General features: G+C 53.4%; 1 protein-coding gene across 5 annotated transcripts; it reads right to left on the bottom strand.

The window, feature by feature from the left end:
- Positions 1-8,609: 8,609 nt before the first annotated feature.
- IFFO1 (intermediate filament family orphan 1) lies at positions 8,610-18,896 on the bottom strand. Of its 5 annotated transcripts, none has more exons than XM_036379230.2 (10): positions 18,154-18,896; positions 13,310-13,370; positions 13,130-13,225; positions 12,763-12,903; positions 12,250-12,312; positions 11,660-11,844; positions 11,059-11,179; positions 10,290-10,382; positions 9,969-10,099; positions 8,610-9,362 (listed from the first exon to the last, which is right to left on the bottom strand). In XM_036379230.2, exons 1-10 carry the CDS (start codon positions 18,837-18,839, stop codon positions 9,260-9,262), a joined length of 1,680 nt encoding a protein of 559 aa, XP_036235123.1. In that variant the 5' UTR covers positions 18,840-18,896; the 3' UTR covers positions 8,610-9,259. The 5 variants fall into 5 exon arrangements, with proteins under 5 accessions (XP_036235123.1, XP_054374545.1, XP_036235146.1 ...); XM_054518570.1 differs by having other exon boundaries at positions 10,290-10,385; positions 18,154-18,894; XM_036379253.2 differs by lacking the exon at positions 12,250-12,312 and having other exon boundaries at positions 10,290-10,385; positions 18,154-18,893.
- Positions 18,897-19,492: the final 596 nt, after the last annotated feature.

The following is a 19,492-nucleotide window of genomic DNA, read 5'->3' as shown; positions in this document are numbered from 1 at the left end:
TACTTCCTTGGCATTTTTGCACAGACTACTACACATGCATTGCTTCCCCAAGAAAGGTCCTCAGACCACCTTCATGTTGAGATGTCAGCATGAAACTTCAGCATTAAGGAAGATGCCATGTAGTGAAAACCAGCTTGAGCAGATGTGGAAAATAGTTAAGTTCACTTGAAAAATCAATCCAAAACATAACAAAATGGTAACTGTGTAAGCACAGTGAAAAAAGGTTTTGGACTTTTAAAACATCCTGTATCCACTTCTGAAGTAAATCAGTCTTTAAGCAAAGCAATTGGCAAGACCAGGGCAAGGAAGAGGAGATACAGGTCTCTGAAAGACTTATGACACAGTTACAAAAGACAAACATCTTAAAGGATGGTGTTTCAACCTCCTTCATAACTGATGCCATTCACAAAATGCAGGTTCATGACTTGGGGTATGCAAATATCCCTGCAGGCTCCAGCAGTGCTCAAATTTCATCAAAACCAAGCTGCCTACCTTTGGGCAATCCCAATGTGTTGTACATGCTGCAAAAACAAGTAATTTGTTACTTACTCGTCTAAGCTTAATGTAATCTCTTTACTCTAGGACAGCTGACTTACCTCCATAAATTACCTTACTAAAGAAGTATCATCTTCTTGAGGGAGTTAATTAAGTGTTCCCTAGAAGGAACAGTAGTGCTGGGTTATACTTCACAGCGTAAGATTTGAAAAGGCAGCTGTCAAAAAGCAGAAGCTGTAGTCAAATGAAAACAAAAGAAAAACTCATAAATACTAGTAAATGAGACTAGTAGCTGTAAAGGGGAAAAAAAAAAAGAGATTATGTGACAAATAGAAAAGGAAGGCTGAAAACCTCTTTCAAATGCATCTTGGAGATAAGAAAGCTGCCAAAAAGCTGTAAGAAGGCGTGGGAGTGATTAGGGAAGCTTAAGTCCATGAATGAAAAGTAAAGTTGATGTTTTGCCGTCAGAGGAGCTTTGGGGTGTTGCCAGACAGATTTTCCTCAGCAGCAATGAGATGGAGCCTCCACTGAAAACTGAAGCATCAGGACTTAAAAACGTCTGTGACATGAAGGGCAGCAAACCACATGTGAGACTCAGTGGTCTCCAGCATGAAATGGATGAACAGGTACCTGTGCTGCAAGTAATTCACCACTCACCTCAACCCCCCCATGATGAAAAGCAATGGAATTTAGGAAAAAACAGGCTGGCAAAACCTTTCAAAGAATTACCTGAGGACAGGGAAAACCACCCTCTCCAGGCTGAAAACTTGTGGCAAGGCTGGTGGCAACTGAGAGATGTGAGTGGCCAGCATATCTGAGGCCATCTGCCCCACCAATCAACACTTTCAGAACAATTTAGAGCACGGGGTGCCAAGATGTGTTGATTATGCAAAATGACCCAAAACATTCAGCCATGAATGAGCCTGTGGAAAGGTGCAGAAGGATCTTGTGACCGAGTGACTGGGTAATTAAAATGCTGGATGAAATTCAAGGTTGCTAAGTGAGAAATACTACATACAGGCGTCAAAGCCCTCTTTTGACATTGCCCAAACCTCCAACAAACAAGTGAGCAACTTTTGCTGACCTTGGTCTGAGTCCTGCAACAGAAGGGGAAAATTTTTAAAAAAAGGTGGTTTGTAATCTCTGCAATCTCCAGTTTTTTAGTTGCCAAGTTGGATACCGGTTTAGGTGCTGGACACCAAGTACCAAATCTCACATGGCCTCCAGCTTCCCCATCTCCTCAGAATCCTCATATGCCTTTATCAGCCTGACTAAACTGCCATCCAGACCAACATCATGAAATTACTTTAGGCACTGTGCAAAAATGCTCACTTATCTTTTTTTTTTTAGGAGCAAAGTAACTAAACTTTTCACTTTCAAAACATTTTTTTTCTAGCCTGGAATCATGGTTAGGAGTCTTTGGTCCATCTATTCCAATTTCTGATGCAAAGCAGGATGAAGGACACCAATGTCACATGTGGATAAAAGATGTTTAAAGACATCTTTAGTGTCTGGCTGAGAACTTGCACATGATTGCAGGTGAGCCCTGCTCCCTAGGAACAGGGAAAGGTCTTTCCAACCCTTCTGTTCTCCCAGCAAGGTCAGTCACTATTTCTTGCTCTTGGATGTATCTATGCATGGCTATGTACATCTGGCAACAGAAATTCTCTTTTGACCCTATTCAGAAATACTCTGTAATGCCTCTTGGCACTTTTGACTGAGATATTTAGCCCTTTTGAGAGTCTGTATCATTTCTACGTATCAAAAATGGTGTCAGTTTTGTCTGTCAATTCCTTGTCCTTCTATAAATATTCCTTAAACTGCAGATTTTTTCCATTCCTTCATGATTTCTCGCCTCCTCCCCCCTCCACTGGTTCCTCATTGGCTTTTGTCCATGCCCTGTCAGACTAAGCACTGACGTCATCTGCTTGCCCATCCACCCAGGCTTTTCTTTAAATGTCTTCCCTGATGCTTTTAAAAACTGACCTCAGCAAACCACGGATTTCAGCAGCCAGTGCTTTTTTCCCAGTGTGGAGGTTACTGCGCTTCCCCAAGCGCCGTTTGCGGGAAGGCAGCGACAGCGCCGTGCTTCACTTTCAGCGTTGCTCATTCCAGCTCCCCAGGCAGCCTCAGGCCTTGTGTGGGGGCTTGCTCATCCCTACAGCACCCCAGACACCTCACAGTTACTGTGCTCCAGGTCATCTGTGCCTGGAACTGCAGCAGTGCTCAGCTGGAGATCATGTCAAGGATCCTCCTTATTGCTAACTGCCTGGAAAGTGCTTCATCATTCCCTTCTGAGCACATTCTGAATTTTCCATATACAGAGCAGACTTATCTGGTGAGTGCTTCTTTTTTTTTTTTTTCCTTGTTTTGATTATTTTCCCAATTTCAGCCAATAAAAAGAAAATATTACTGTTTGGATTGATTTTTCTTTAAATGTAACTAGAACAGCATGCTAGTTCCTTGCACATTCAAATATTGTTATTTTTCTCTGAGGTGATATGAGCAGCTGAAGACCTTTTTTCAGACAGCTGAATTATTCTGTTGTCCCTCTATTCCTTTTCTCCTAACCACAGTTGCTGTAGTTGTTACAAGGACTATTTTTCATTAATGTAGGTCAAGCTTTATTATTATTTCTATTAGCTATTCTTATTTCTAAGTACTTTTGTCACACGGCCACTTACTCAAGGAAGTTCACTTACTGAAAGTTATCTTATGTTGCTAAATCACAGCCTTTTGAAAAACTGGAAAAATACTGCTCTTTCCACAATCTGCAAGTTCACTTTTTTCACTCTAAGGAAAAGTTACAGGAAACACACAGCTCTCAGCTGTGACATTTTGTTCTGGCTGATGTCTCAATTTGTTTCTCAGTTGATCCCTTGTCCTTAGGCAACCATCAATCTTTACCCAATCTTCATCTGTCATAAGGACATCTAAAATCATTGCCTTACTTGGGCATTCCATCACTTGTAAATTGATGAGAAATTCCCCCTGGCACAGCATATTCTTTGGTATCCCAAGCCAAAGTCTCCTATTGACAACACAATTTTTTTTGTCAAGCAAAGCAGGGAGGTACTTACAAAATAAATCAACATGTTTTTTGGGGGGATTCAGGAGTATTTATAGAAGACCCTTCACTACCTTGATGAAATTGTGCATCAGAGCATGTTTGGCTAGCAGCTCTAGAGTGAATATCACTTTTAACATTGCTTGTAAACCAAATTCACAATGGCTCTTGCCTATTCCTTTATCCAACAGGTTAAGCTGATCTAGCAGTTCTACCATATGGCTGTGACCCTTAAAAATATCAGTTAGCTACATTTCTTCCTACCCTGATGATTTCTATTTCCTCTTGCACTTTGCCCAGATGCAGTCTGCTCTTGAAGCTGGAAATGCTGCCTCTTCCCATCTGTTGTGACATTTGTCCAGCTTGATCATGATGGCTTTACCATCACTCCTGGCATTAATCACCATGTGCAGCGCCTTGTTAGATGTTTCCAGGAGCTTGTCCCTGCACCATCCAGGTGTATTTCCAATGAGACAGTACCTCCACTGTGCTCTGCATTAATTCTGACCTCTCCTCTTGAAAGGAGCTTTCTTCCCTGTAGCCAGAGTACTTGACCTACTTGGTCATCACCTGTGAGTTCTGGGGCACCCTGTGTCACAGGTACCTGAGACACAGCAACCATAAATGTATGAAGAGCATGGCCAAAGGTAAAAGGCTTAGGAAAGTCAAGCTTCCAGATCAAACTGAGAAACAAGAGCACCTTTCTACGCAGCTTTGTCCTCTCCTAACTCCTGACTAAGAAACATGATAAATAAAATAATACAACAGGTTAGCTGGAATCCAAAAGTGCTCTGGTGAAGGCTGTCAGCATTGCATTTAGGTCCATCCAAGGAATCCTGATATGGGGAAAGATAACTCACACCACCACAGGTCATGCAGGATGAGTGACAAGTGCCTCCAGCAGAAGGGTGCTGGGTGGAAAATACAGGGCCTTGACTGACTCAACAGACAGGTCAGACTCTCTCAGTGATATGATCTAAGAGATGGGATCCAGGAATCAGTGAAGGGAGGGTGCAGGTTCACTTAACACAAGGAAGAAGATGCGGGCTACTTAGTGGTTAGGTTTCCTGAACCCACTGAAGCCAGTAAAGTACAATCCCACCCTCATGTGGTGAGGTGCAAGGGAAGTGATGCTCCCCACCCTCCTCTCTGTGGGAATATCTGCTAGTATTCATCAAGAAATTCAGTGGGCCTGGTCAGAATCCCAGAATGGGTAAGGGTGGAAGGGACTACCAGAGGAGTAATCTGGTCTCAACTCCTGTCCTCAAGCAGGGTTGTCCCAGACCACATGGGACAGGATTGCCCCCAGACAGTTCTGGAATAACTGCAGTGAGGGAGACTCCACAACCTCTCTGGGCAATCAGCTCCAGTGTTCAGACACCTGCCCAGTAAAGAAGTTCTTCCTTCATTCACGTGGAACTTCCTGTGTTCCAGTTTCTGCCGTTGTCTCGTCTTCTTGGCGCCACCAAGAACAGGATCCTGGCTCCTTCCTCTGACACCCAGCCTGCAGATAACTTATAGACAATGATGAGGTCCCCTATCAAACATCTCTTACCAAGCCTGAACAGGCCCAGCTCCCTCAGCCCTTCCTCATGAGGCTAAGATCGCCTAATGATCTTTATTCCCCATTGCTAGACCTACTCCAGGAGCTCCATGTCTCTCTTGGATGGAGGAGCCCAGAATGGGACACAGCACTGCAGACTCCCCTCACCAGAGCTGAGTGGAGCCTCACCTCCCTCGCCCTGCTGGCAATGCTCTTCCTAATGCATGCCAGGACACCAGGACACACTCCTGGCTCATGGAGAGCTTGTTGTCCACCAGGACCCCCAGGTCCTTCTCTGAAGAGCTGCTCACCAGCAGGTCAGCCCCCAGCCTGTGCTGGTACATGGGGTTATTTTTCCACACGTGTAGGGCCCTGCATTTGGCTTTGCTGAATTTCAGAAGGTTCCTCTCTGCCCATCTCTCCAACCTGTCCCTCTGCAGGACTGCACAACACTGAGGTATTGGAAACTCCTCCCAGCTTGGTGTCACCAATGAACAAGATGAGAAAGCATTTACCCTTCATCCAAGTCTTTGATGAGCAAGTTAAACAAGGATGGGCCTGGTACTGAACCTTGTGGGATACCACTAGTGACAGGCCTTCAGCTAGACCCTGTGCCACTGACTATGACCTTCTGGGATCTGCTGTTCAGCCAGTTCCCAATCTGTGCACTCATCCAGTCCTCACTAAGTTTGTCTATGAGAATCTTGTGAGAGACAGTATTGAAAGTCTTGCTGAAGTCAAGACAGACTCGAATATCCCCTGCTCTGCCCTCATCCATCCAGGCAGTTGTCTTGTGGTAGAAGGCAATCATGTTGGTCAAGCATAACTTGCCTCTAGTGAAGTCAAGCCGACTCTCCTGCTCACCTTCCTGTATTCCACATGCTTAGAGATAACCTCCAGAATGAGGTGCTCCATCACCTTGTTGGCATTGAGGTGAGGCTGACTGGCTGACTGGTTTCCTGGGTCCTCCTTCTTGGCCTCTTTGAAGAGTGGGGTGACATTTGCTTTCTTCCAGGCCTCAGGCCCCTCTCCTGATGTCAGACCCTTCAAAGATGACCGCTGTGGTGTTCAGCAGCTCCTCAGCACTGTGGATGCATCCCTACAAGGGCCATGGATTTGTGGATATCCCATTTCCCTAGGTGATCTCTAACCCAATTCTCCCTGCCTAGGGGAGAATCTTCCTTCCAACATTTCTGAGGGTTAATAAGCTGATGAACCAGTCTGCCTAAATATTCAATGGGAAGACCTTCTTGCCCAGTCCAGAGATATGACCCCAAAAGGGTGGTCTTGGACAAATGAATGTTCAAGAGATCAGCACTCAGCAGCCACAGTCCTGAGCTAAATGCTGGCAGAGGGACTGCCCAGATGCCTCCTGCCATGGAGCCCCATCCAGTCTGTGCTCAGACTGTTCTTGGGCATTAAACATTCACATTAATGCCCAGGCACTGAGCCAGACAGGACTTGATACTGCTTCCTGAGCAGGCACTGCCGAGAGGTGTCCTGGAAAGGAGGTAACACTGGGGACTCAAGAAGCAACACAGCACTGAGTAGTTCCTGGACATCACAGTTCCCAGCAGGGCACATGGTGGAGAAAAGCAGGCTTGATACTCCTCAAAGAATGAAAAGGAGCCCACAGAGAAGAACTCAGTAGATGGAGGGACCACATCTCATTTCAGCATCAAAGATGTGGGGTCACCACAGCTGGACAGGTGGCCCAGCTAACACTGGGGCCTTGGGCTGTGCTTCCCACACTGAGGAACTGCTGAGGCAAGGGATCCTTGCTGCATATCCAGCAAGAGATCTTGGGCTGTCAGACTGGTGGGGGAACAGAGCCTCTTGCTGGTGATACAATTCACAGGGAACAGCATCTTGCACACGTGGGTGGTGGAGATTTTGGTTTCACTGCAAATGGAGTCCTGGCAGGCAGTGTGGGACCAGGGTCACCACATGTCCTGGGACATGGGTGTCTGGCACCTGCTGCTCCTCTGCTCAAGGCAGAGATGTCATCCTTCTGTGCTTCACTCCTGAAATCTCTCAGGGCATGTACTCTGCAATCTTCTGGGTTCCTTAAGCAGTACCAAGGCAAAGGTATGCATGTCCTGGATTATGCACAGGGGAAGCCAGAAGTTGTCAGAACATTTACAGAACTCTCCACAGGAGAGAAAGAGAAGAAAACACTGCAAAGATGCCTACAGGAAAGGGGACTTGCATGAAACTGAAGAGCCTCCAGACAGGATAGAAGTGATCCCTGATCTACTGTGTGTGAGGCATCATCACTTGAAAGTAGAAAACTGAAATAGTAAAATATTTCCTCTGGCTTTAGCTCTTTTAGGTAGAAAAATAAAGAGGGAAGAGGGAAAGGAATGGAAGAAACAGTTGAACAAGGTGGCATAGAGGTGAGGGCCATGGCAGCCACAGACACACACCTCCCATCTACCCACACACCCACAGGCAGCCAGGGCTTCTGCTGCTTCCCAGCACCCTGCTGCTCCCATGAAACACTTTCCCAACTTCCTGCAAGCAGTGAAGACGGCAGTCAGGAGCCACAGCATACCACAGGCTGAAGAACTGCCATTCCCCAGCACCAGCAGTGCTCCACCTGCGCCCTGATTTCCTGCTTCCTGCTCAATTCTTCTGCCATTTGCAGGGACTCACCTCCCTGCCTGCTCTAGGCAGCTCAGCCCCTGCTGGAATGCCAACACATGCCTTAACACACAGGGCAGGCACGGGCAGAGCACCTCACCCTGCCCAACACGGACACTGTGCCGTGGTGCATGGATGCCACAGCGCTCCCAGCTCATGCACCCAGCAGCATCAGCCACCCAGCCACATCTACATCTACAGAGAGAAACTCCTGCATCCCTCAGCCCCCGTTTTATCTTCCATACCTAATCTTAGAGATGTTCCAAAAACTCTACTGCCATGTGCTTTCTTCTCTCTTCAGTACCTTTAGTGAGAAGCATTTTTTCTCCAGAGCTTCACCTGCCTTGGCTGTGCAGGCTGTGTCCACTTCTCAGTGATCACACTGCCTCTCTGGAGGCTGCTTGCTCCCTCCTGACACCCTGCCAGGCCCCAGCCTCCTGTCACCATGACTGGAGGAGCCAGCCAGGAAAATGCCACAGGAGATGGTGTGACAGGGGATCCCCACTGAGGTTACACTGAGGTGGGATATGGGACTGAGGGCAGGCAGGAAGGTGCTCTGGGATGCCCTGGTGTGGCACAAGAGACCAGGAAACAGGAAGAGGTTCACAAGCCAGGATCAGTTCCATTTTTCAGTCCTTCGGCCTCTGCATTGATGATGCTCCAGGTTAAAAACAAGGCAGCCCATGCAGCACCAGTGCCTATTGATGGCCAGTGGCTCTCAGAACAGGGATCTCACCCCTGTCCTACCTGGGACTCCCATAGGAGACCCAGTGATGCAGGCTTGGCGTCTGAGGGACCACAGCCCTGCCTCAAGCCCCGCCTGGCCCGCGGCAGCACAGGAGAGGCCACACCCAGCGAAGCTGTAGAAAAGGAAATCGTCCCATTTAATGACCTCGCCCCCGTAACACAGACGTGAGCAAAGCAAAGTGCACAGTGAGCGGGACTCGGCCCCCGCCCCCGAGAAGGCCTGGGAGGCTCGGGGTGCCCGGCACGGCACGGGCAGTGCCAGCCAGGTGCCCGGCCAGCAGCAAGGACAGGGAGAGCCCCGGGCTCGGTCCAGTTGGCACCAGTGTCAGGTCCAGTTTGCAGGGAGGTACGGCTCTCGTTGGGCTCCGTGAAGCGCAGGGAGGGCAGGGGCAGGTCAGGTGTACCAGGACGGAGGCCAGAGGAGGTGGGTCTGGGGCGCCTGGGAGCACGTCCTGCAGAACGCCACCGTGGCAGGTTTGGAGCCTCCCTGCCCAAAGCACGGCTTACCCAAAGCAGGGAAAGGGAATGGAGAAGGGGCTGAAGGCAGAGCAGCCCGGGCAAGGGCCCTCAGGTCTATCTAGCTATTCCCATTTGCAAGGTATCCGGTGAGGGGGTGTGTGGGGTCTGCCAAGTACCCCAAAATGGGAGTGAGCCTGGGCGACAGACGTTTACCAGCAGTTCCACGTCCCTGACAGTCTCTCCCAGGTGTGACTCAGGCAACCCCGTGCCAGGAAGGGGGTCCGAGGGAGCCGGGCCTCCCCTCATTATCTGATGGAAGCATCGCTGGGGGGATCGCGGTCGGATTCCTCACTCTCCTCATTCGGGGCTGACTCGCTGTTGGAGGTCGGGGTGAAGGCAGGAGACTTTCTGCAGAGAACAGTAAAGGGCAGCAGTCACAGCATCGCCCAGGGGGAGGGAAAGGACCCAGTTTGGTGTGGGCAGGGGTCAGCAGAGCAAGAAGGACAGAAGCTGAAGCGCCCTTTGGGCATGTGTATGTCTGCAGGAATCCCTGGGTGCTGGGAGGGTGTTCCAGAGGACACCAATCAAGAGCATGAAGCAGAGCTGGGGGAGACGTTGGAGGGGCCTGCCCAGAGCAGGAACCTGACAAGGTATGTAAGGCCAAGGGGTCTGTGGAAGTCCACCACAGGGGTCCCCAGCCTGGAGCCACCCTGGCTCCACAGGCCTTTGGGGACTTACACGATGTCCCTGCACAATGGCAGCTCCTCTCTCCACAGGGGGGGGTCTGGCTTCATGTGTCAAAAGTGACTCCTGTGTGTCTCCTGCCTTCTGCAGAGGCAGCACCATGACCTCTGTGGAGGCCAGCCAGGCGTACAACAGCCTCTGGGAACCACCCTCTCCTCACACCACATGAGGGCAGGGCAGGAGTTCTACCACGTCCTTCAGCTCCCTCCTACCACCACCCCGGCTTCAGACCCAGAGCCTGGGTGTCCTGGCTCTCCTGCTGGAGCTCACCTGTCCCCAGACTGGGTGATGAGCCGCCGGCAAGTCTCCATCTGCACATCCAAGCCTCGCTTCATGCTGCACATCTCCATGTACTCGTGGAGGTGCCGGTTCATGTCATTTTTGGCTGTGGCCAGTTCCAGCTGCTCAAGGGAAACGGTGCAGAGATGATCCCAGGGCACGTGGCGCAGGGCAGCGGGCATGGCCAGACCGAGGACTGTCACCCACATTACCAGTGACCTGCTCCAGCATTGTGTCTCCCTCCCCCAGGGACCCAGTCCCCCATTTCACACCCTTCTGTGCCATGGCACCCCCACTTCCTCCTTCTCCCACCTCTATTTGGTCGATGGTTTCCTGGTACTCCTTCTCACGGCTCTTGAACAGTGACTCCGTGTCCTTGATCACCTTCTCCAGGCTGTCATCCTGCTGCTGAGGAGAGCAGACAGCAGGTTTAGAGGCAGGGAAGCGTCCAACATGAGGAACCAAAGGCAAGAGAGAGACAAATCAGAGAAAGAACTGGCAGCACAGAGAAAAGAGGAAGAAATATATACAATGTAGTACAAATAAGACAGGATTCAATCCTGTCAACATGGACTTGAGACTCAGGACTCGCCACACTGGGCAGTGACCACATCAACACGAACAAGCCCAGCATTGCATTGAAGACTTGGAGAGCACAGGCCATTCCTGAGCATGATCCATCCCCAGGGGACAGCCAAGGGCCAAAGATTTGGGATGACAAGGGCTTTGGCCAGACACCAAGGCCCCTCTTTGGGCAGTTTTGCTGCACAGTGGGTAGGTGGGCTGGAGAACATGAGCAAGAATCACCAGAGACCAGTCCAGCCAGAGGAAGTGTTCTGTTCTGGACATGTGTGCACCCCACCCTCAGCACACCCCTCAGGCTACAGGTCCCTGTCTCTGAAAAGGAGACCTCGACAGGATGCTGTAATGTATTCATGCAGAAAAGGTAGGAAAGCATCGTGTACAGGCCTGCAAAGGCAAAGGGGCTGAAATCTGGTCTTTGAGAGAGCATCTTCCCAGGCTCAGGCAGGATCGAGCGTCCCAACCCAAGGAGACCTCAGGGCCCTGACACCACCGTTACCTCCCCCTGCACCTCTGCGGCTGCAATGGCGTATCCAGAGAAGTCCTCCCAGAGGAGCAGCGTTTCTTCTGTCTCCTCCCACGTGAGGCTGTCACAGTCGTCCTCAAAGTCATATTCCCTCCTGGGCACAAGGGAACAGCACATCAGCACCCAGCAGGAGAGCACAGCAGGTAGGGGGCTGTGTCAGTGCCAAAGCCTTGCACCCGCTCATGGGCAGGGCTGCAGCTCTTGGGGGTCTGGCCAGGATGAACTCAGGTGTGCCCAAACCCAACAGCTGATGGGGAAGGGGCTGGTTTTATGGTCAGGAGCCCCAGCAAATCCAGGCACAGATTCCCAAAAAGCAGGAAGAGGGGCAAGAGGAGGGGAGCTGGACCAGCTCCCACTCTCGGCATAGGTGGGCTTAGGTCTCCCAGGGGGTCAGTCCCACTGTGCCACAGAGCACAGGGTGACCACTCTCCACAGCAGCATCTCTCATCTCACCCTCACCTGGCAAGGGAAGGCACAGACCACCCTTGCCCTCCCCATCCCAGGGCCAGCAGGGAGCCTGGTGCTGGAGCCTGGCTGCACAGCACGGGCAGAGGTGCGCAGCAGCCGCACTCACAGCTGGTTCAGCATCCTCTGCATTTCCTCATTGATACTCATGGCCGTGGTCTCGTCCTCCTCCTCCTCGTCGGGCTTCCGGGAGGCATCGCTCTCCGACAGCGAGGTGTCCTCGTCGCTGACCTGCCTGCGCTCCCGCTTCCGCCCCACCGAGGCTGGGACCTTAACGGGAGACAAGTGCAGAGACTACAGAAACGAGGCCGGGTCCGAGGGCAGGAGCAGGGAGTGGGCAGGAGATGGAGAGGAAAGGAATGGTGGAGGGACAGAAAGGCAGGGAAAGAGAGAAAGACAGAAAGAAAGGAAGGAAGAAAAGAGAGAGAGAGAGAGAGAGAGAGAGAGAGATGGGCTCGTTATGATCAGGTTAAAGATGGGTGCAATGGATAAAACATGGTTTTAGCATTTTCTAAAATTAAAGCTAAGCAACTAAAGATGGAATCTATGAATTTGATGAGAAAAAAACAATGTGGTTTTACTGCAGAAAAACTCAAATCACCCACCACCCCAGTCCAGAGACAGGGAAACACAGTGACAGAAACAGGAAAAAAGAGACAGTCTGAAAAACGTGAAATATGTCAATATTTATAGGCCAACCTTTTTTAAAGAAAGTTTAAAATTTTTAAAATTTCTCAACTGAATGGAACTAACCAGTTGCTTCTGTAGGGACAAAGAGCGAGACAGAAAAGCAGCAACATCCAGAAAGAGAAAAGAGACAGAGACAGAGAAGAGAGACAGAGAGAAGATGGCGGAGAGGGGAAGGGAAAGGAGAGAGATGGAGTTAGAGACAGACACTCAAGCAACTTGTCTCCCTCCTGCAGCTGCTCCCCTAGCACTGGGGGGTCCCCGGGCCCAACACAACACATCAGCAAGAGGTTGAGGGGACTCTTGATGTCCAAAGCAACATCTGGAGCATTCCACCTCCACTCTGTGCCCTTTTGCCTGGTCCTCCCGAGAGAGACAGAAAGCAGGGGACCAGAAAGAGCAAGGGCAAGGGTGACCACACCACCTCTAGCAGGGGGCTGGTGTTGTCTCTTCTACCTCCTCCTTTGGGATCTCTCCTCCCCAGAGCTGGTGGCTGAGTTGGGATCAGCAGCGGGCGCTTCTCACCTGAAACATCTTGATCATGTCCTCGCAGTTCCGCTGCTGTGCCACGTCACACAGCTTGGCAGTGATGTCGATGCGACGGCAGATGTCCATGTCCACCTTCATGGCCTTCTCCTGGATCTTGGTGTCCAGCTCCGTGATGTTCTGAACCCACAGCACCACAGGAAGGGGACAAGGGAGGAATATTAGGCAAGACAGATGGCAATAAGTGCCCCCATGTTCCCCCTCATGCAGGACTACTCTCTCGTCCCTGCTTTGCTCGCTGTACCCCAGACCAACCCTGCCAGTGCTGGATGGAACTGCTTTTCTACACAGCCACGCCACATGGGTAGGACACTGCTGTGGGCTTGGAGAGGGATTGGGGACTCACATTGCTCATCAGTCCCTTGAAGACAACAAGCTCTGCCTTGAGCTGCTCCACCTTCATGGCCAGCTCCTCCTGGCAAGCTTCAGCCTCCTGGGCTTCCTGCACCAGGGCGAGAGAGACGTGCAAATCAGCACCAGCGTGGGGCAGCCGGGGTGCAGGGGCAGGGGGAACAGCCAGGCTCACCTCCCGCAGCTCAGTCACCCGGTCCTGAAGCTGGACACGCACCGTGTACTCCTCTTCCCATCTAGGGAGACAAACGCCGCTCAGATCCCATCAGCCTCGCCTTGCTGGCTGCCAAAGGGAGAGCACGGAGCGGCAGCTGCTCACCCCACAGCCATCCGAGAGGGGGGCACGACAGCACCAGCCCGGGAAGGAGAACGTGCCCAGGAATGCATGGCCTCTTGTTTTCGGGCCATGGCAGCTGCCAAGCCCATCGTCCCCCCAGCCACAAACGCTGCCCCACCCACCACGGCCCGCCCTGTGCTGGGGGGAGCTGGGGACACCGACCACAGGCTCTGCCCAGCAGCTGGGCCGCACACCCACGGCCTCTCACAGCCCATCGGCCTCTCCCTCTGAGGCCTGGGCCACAGCAGCTCCAGCCCTCACAACAGCTCTGCAGATGGACTGCGGAGTTGCCCCCATCTGCATCACTTCTGTGACCACATCACTTCTGTGTGCGTCTGCGGTGCTGCAGTTCAGGCTGTCCGGAAGCACAAACCCTGATCCTGACACCGAACCAGCTCACAGCGAGAGTGACCACCATGTGCACCAAGGGCTGCTCCTCTGCCTGTCCCAATGCAGAGGGCAGACACACTGCCTGGGCAGGGGCACAAGACTCCTTGGCTCTACTGCTACGTACCAGGTTGGATTAAAGAACACTGTGTCATCCCACAAGGGAGCAGGATGGATTGTGCCCCTTTATGCCGGGCTGTCCAGTGGGTATTGGGCTCTGCAGCTTTGCAAAAAGCAGAGCTGCAAGGCGCCCAGCCTTGCTGTGCAAAGACACATCCCCTAGCAATTATTATATTACATTTCAGTGCATGAGCTCAACCTCTTGGGTCTCACTGCAGTGTTGGCCCAGCCCACGGTCTGTTGGGAGGCCATCAAGCCGTGCCGCCCTTGGCTAAATGATGATCCCATAGATCAGGGGGTTGGCATGTGCTGCTGTGTAGCATGGGGCAGGGCTGCTGTATTCTTACCCAGCTCCTGGCTCTTCTGGGAGAGCCAGATTTTTCTGAGAAAGCGAGATCACTCTGGGACAGCAACCAGAGCTGGACTCTTCCTGGTGCTGTGAGGTCTGGTTTCTATTTAATGCCTGCAAGCACCAACACAGACACTGCGACTCTGCAAAAGGATGTGAAAAATCTCTCCTCTCACTTACCCACACCAAGTTTGAACAATAAATCCTAAGGTCTAGGAGGCCAGAAAGCATATGAAAAGCCCTCACATTTGTTATCTCAGGGTATCTGGACAATCTGACGACGTGGGAGAGCCCTGGCTTGTGAATTTCTGAGCTCTTAAAGCTAGCAATGCTGCTCCTTACTCAAACAAGGACAAAAGTGTGCACTCCTCAAGTTGGTGTTGGATCCATACCACAGCTTCAGAAGGGGAATCAAAGAGTGTTCCCATCCTTTTGGGGAAAGCGAGATGAAGGGAAAAGAAAGGAGAAAGTTAAAAGGTACAATTGCCCTTATATGGGAACTGCTCAAACAAAGCCTCCCTCCCCAGGGACAAAAACGCCTTCCACCACAATAAAAAATTTTCAGCATCTTTCTTGGTGTGGCACTGCCTCTTTTTTGGTCCCCGCCTCCCTCTGGGTTCCTATATATCCCAGACTCACTGGGGACGTAAAGCAGAGCTGCAAATCCTGGTAAGAGTTCATTTCACAGCAATGCTGTGGAAGATGAGTGCAGGTCACAAACACACCGGCTTAGATGGCAGGGGAAAACAGCAATTCACCCCACCAGGGACAAATCCATGCACCCATCCACTGCAAACCTCTCTCCCTCATCTCCTGCCTGGCTCCTTCTCCCCTGTTCCCTCCTGCAATGCACCACTCCTAATAATAACCTGCCTGCAGCACTGCGCCCGCAGCCGCCGCAGGTCGCTGCCAGCTGGAAGCAAGGCTGCCCCAGCCACAGCCCCACGGCCACCCGTGTGCCAAGGGGACAGGGGGCTCCTCCCTGCACTGCTGCACAGCAACAGCCTGCCCAAAGGCAGGCAGCGAGGGCAGGAGGGTCCCAGCTGCACACACACCTGACCAGCACCTTGCCAGCTAGGAGACAGCTCTCCCAAAGCCAGGGATGTGGAAAGATGCAGTGCTGTCCCTGCCAGGTGTGTCCCTTCAACAAGTTCACTGAGAAAAATCAACAATTCCTCCATCCTTAAAATCCTGCTCACTGCCACAGGCACTGGGGTGCTTTACCCCATCCTGCAGGGTCAGTGTACACAGGGGCTTTGGGCTGCTCAAGGCTGAGGCTCCACTTAGCCCCCTCTTGCCACATCTGAACTATGTTGGAGCTCACCTCAATGGGGATGGCCCTACAGCCTGGCACAGCTCCTCAGAGGGCAATTACAAGAAGAAAAAACCTTCTTGAAGCACTTTAACAAACAAGGGGGCTTACAAGAATGATGGAGAGACTTTGTACCAGACCTTTTGCCTGCAGTGACAAGAGGTGAAGGTTTTAAACTGAAAGAAGGTAGGTTTAGATTGGACATAAGGAACAAATTTTATGATGGTGGTGAGACAGTGGAGCAGGCTGCCCAGAGAAGTTGTGGATGGCCTATCACTGGAAATGTTCAAGGTCAGCACTTTGAGCAACCTGATCTAGTGAAACCTCAGAGCAGGGATACAGGGTAACCCCTAAAGGTCCTCTCCAACCCAAATCATTCTGAGAGTCTAACACACAGTGTTGTCGCGCTGCTCGCTCCACACCTCCAGAGTGTCCTTGCAACATCCAGGATTAGAACTACTTGTGACTACAAGTAGTAGGTGTAGCAGACAGCACAAACCTGACGAGACTCCCAGATCCCCAGCACTTAGCAGGTCTGTGTGATACTCACAGGCACCCTTTGCCCCTATCCCCGCCACCTAATTTCAGTCTGCTCCTCCCAAGGGCTGCTCCCGTGAGCCTCTCTCCTGCTGCTGCAACTATTCTCATCCCTCCCTACAGCCCCCACAGCCCTCCTGGATCCCTGACTTGAATTCCAGGCCCTGTGTATCCAGAGAGAAGCTCCTGCTGCACTGCTCCAAGTGCTGTGGGGCACACGGCAGCAATGCAGCAACGCTGTCCTGATCAAAGCACAAGCTCCAGCCCCCAAGCAATGGGTAAGAGAACTGGGAAGTCCTGTGTTAATATGGCCTCTTCCATCTGTCTCCAGGCAGGTGGCAAAGGCATGACACCAGCTGCACTGTCCCTGTGGCAGATCACAGCCCACCGTGTCAGGGAACTCTCAGCTCCCAAGGGATGTTGGTGTCAGCCCCCAGCATGGAGAAGGGTGTGGAAATGGAATCCTTCTGTCCCATTCCCCTGTTTGGGACCTGCCTGTACCCGTCACAAAGTTCCCAGTCCTGGATAGGGTCTGGGGGTGGGGTCTGCTTTCCCCCAGCTCCTGGTAACATACTCCAAAAATAGATCCCACCAATAACATTGGCTCACAGCAGCTTGTGGTGCCCCCCCATCTCACCCTCGGCAGCCTTCCCTGAAGGCTCTTGGGAAGAGCAGGACAACCCTGTGCAGCTCTCCGTTCTCCCAAAGTTTCAGCAGCACCACCAAACCCAACTTGGTTCCCTCTGGCTGACCCACTTTGAGGCTCAAGCTTTCCTGGCCAAAAAACTGGCTCCAGCTTCCCACTCTCTGATCTGAAAATGCAATGCAAGGAGTGCTGCTCCCCTTTGGAGAAGGAGCCTGACCACTGGCTTAATAATAAAAGGTCTTAGGTACATGCAGCACTTGGTGGGAAAGAAGAAATGCCAACTCTTCCTTTTCACGTGCCTTGCTCAGTGCCTTTGGAGCATCTGAGAGGCAAGTTTGCTCAGCCTAAGCCTTATAAAGCCAAAAGCACAAGGTGTCAACTTGGACCCCAGCCTCCCTCCTGGTACTGGAGCCCGTGGCCATGCAGAACTGGTCAGTGGCACAGCTCCCCATGAGGAATTGGGTGTGGAATCACAAACTTCCTAACTGCTTCTAAAGAATCACAGTGTGACTTCTGAAAAGTCCCAGACCAGTGGCTCGGGTGGTGTCAGTCACCAGGGCCACACCAGCCCAGCCTGAGCTCATCCTACGTGCGGATCCGGGAGCAGCCTCGGAAACTGGCCTGACACAAAGAGAGCAGCGGCCACCCTGCACGGGAAAGAAGAACCGGCCAAGAGATTAGCTTTGCATTCTGCTTCACCCTTCTCCAAGGCACGTGCCAGGCCACAGCTATTTTGGGTCGGGAGGAAAGCCCCCGAGGAGTGGGGTGTCCTGCCTCGGCTCTCTGCTGCCGAGGGGCCAGCTGGAGAGTGCTGGCGAGGGAAAGGGCCTAGGAGAGGCCAGCCACCCTGCTGAGGGGCTTCTCCACACCTTCCGACACATCCAGAGAACTCTTTCCTTCCCAGCAGCCTTCTCCACTTCAAACCCGGCTCACCACTGCATGTCCACCTTCCTCACCTACTTTCAGGCTGCTCCTCTTTCCTGAGCATTTCCAGATCCCCTTGGCTTTAAAACACAGCTCCTGGAGTTATTCCTTCCCTGCCTGGAAAAGCATTTCTAGTCCCTCATGCCAGGTTGGTAAGATGGAAAAAGGCTCAAGGAACATCACGAGAGGGTTCGCACACCAGGCGCCAAGGGAGGAGACCCAGGCACAAACAAATGCTTTCGGGAGTCCACATTTTGCCCCATGCTGCCTGCAGCCCGTGCTCCCGAGAAGTCCGGCCAGGACTGTCGCCTTCCCTGCCTGCTTCCCCCTCACATCTCCCACCGGGCAGAGCCCAGAAGCGACAGTCTCGGTCCCCCGGGAATGCCGCTCCCGCCGCCCCTTCTCACCTGCGCTTGTACTCGTCGCGCTCCCTCTTCACCTTGGCCAGCACGTTGTAGAGGGCTCGGATCTCGGGGGTGATGGTGTCGATCTGCACACCCACGCCGTCGGGGTGGACCCAGGAGACGCCGGGTCCCTGCACCAGGGTGGTCTCGGGCCCCGGGCCGAGCCGCCGCGCTTGCGAGAAGGACCAGATGGTGCCGGGCATGAAGCGGGAGCCGGCGGAGTAGGCGGAGGGCTGGCCGGGACCCCCGGGGCGGGAGCCGGGGGACCCCAGCGCCCGGGCCGAGCCCAGCCCCAGCCCCGGCCCCAGGCCCAGCCCCAGGGTGCGGATGGGACCCACGAAGCCGGTCTGCACCGCCTGGTCCCGGCGCGGGGGTCCGCGGCCGCGGCCGCCCGCCCCCTCCTCCAGCGCCTGCTGCAGCTGCTTCTCCAGCTGCCGGTTGCGCCGCTCCAGCTCGTGGACCTTGGCCAGGAAGCAGCGGAACCGCAGGTTCAGCGTCTTGAGGACGCTGATGTTGGAGCCCAGGTCGTTGCGGAGGGCCATGGCGGCGGGCGGCGCGGGGAAGGGGCCGGCGGGCGGCTCCCCGCCCAGGGGCTCGGCGGCGGGCGGCGGCGGCGGCAGCTCGGGGCCCGCCAGCCCCTGCTGCTCCTGCGGCAGGAGGAAGAGGTTGGGGCCGAAGAGCGGGTTCATGGCGGCGGCGGGACGGGGCGGGGAGCGCCGGGCGGGGGGATGCGCCCGGCCGGCCCCGGCGGCGGGGGCGCGGCTTCCGCTGCGGCGGGGATGCGGCGGCGGCGGCGGGCGCCGAGAGCCGCCCCCGCTCCCGCCCGCTCCCCGCCGCCGGCCCCGGGCGGAGCGAGCAGACGAGGGGACGCGACAGAACCTCCCTTTCCTCTGCCGGCCCCGTCTCTCCCCCCGCCGAGGGGCGGCCCGGCCTCCCCGGAGGGCTTCGGGGCGCCCCGGGGCGAAGGGACGCGGCCCGGGCCAGCAGGATTCCCGGAGGGAAGTCCCTCTCCGGCTAGCTGAAGCCCCGCATGTTACCGATTTCCGTAACTAGCCCAGCCGCAACACAGTGTGCTTCTGCCTCCTTTTTAATATTTTATTCTTTTTTTTTTTCGTAGAACTTAGTGCTTTCCCAGACCTGCCCCCCTTAAAGAAGGAATAATTTTGCCTCTGCGCCCCAAAGCCTCTCGTTATCCTCTCTGGAGCCCCCAAGACAGCCCTGTGCCCGCAGCCCGCCTACGGGCAGCTGCCGCTGGACAATGGCGAGCCAGCGGGCAGAGAAGGCTGTGTGGATGGAGGCAGCCTCTCAGACATCATGCTTGGCCTGCAACCGGCTTCCTCCT

Source organism: Molothrus ater, chromosome 2 (genome assembly GCF_012460135.2).
Source record: "Molothrus ater isolate BHLD 08-10-18 breed brown headed cowbird chromosome 2, BPBGC_Mater_1.1, whole genome shotgun sequence".
In the NCBI taxonomy this organism is placed as follows: domain Eukaryota; kingdom Metazoa; phylum Chordata; class Aves; order Passeriformes; family Icteridae; genus Molothrus; species Molothrus ater.
This window is presented reverse-complemented; position numbering and strand designations above follow the sequence as displayed.

Bases quoted from the DNA above. Each gene is read 5' to 3' on its own strand.
- IFFO1 (XM_054518570.1), bottom strand. From the start codon at position 18,839: ATGAACCCGCTCTTCGGCCCCAACCTCTTCCTCCTGCCGCAGGAGCAG. The intron at 13,226-13,309 runs GTGAGCCTGGCT...GCCCTGGTGCAG, and splicing joins GGGTGACTGAGCTGCGGGAG to GAAGCCCAGGAGGCTGAAGC. The intron at 10,386-11,058 runs GTAACGGTGGTG...TGCTCTCCTCAG, and splicing joins CCGCAGAGGTGCAGGGGGAG to CAGCAGGATGACAGCCTGGA.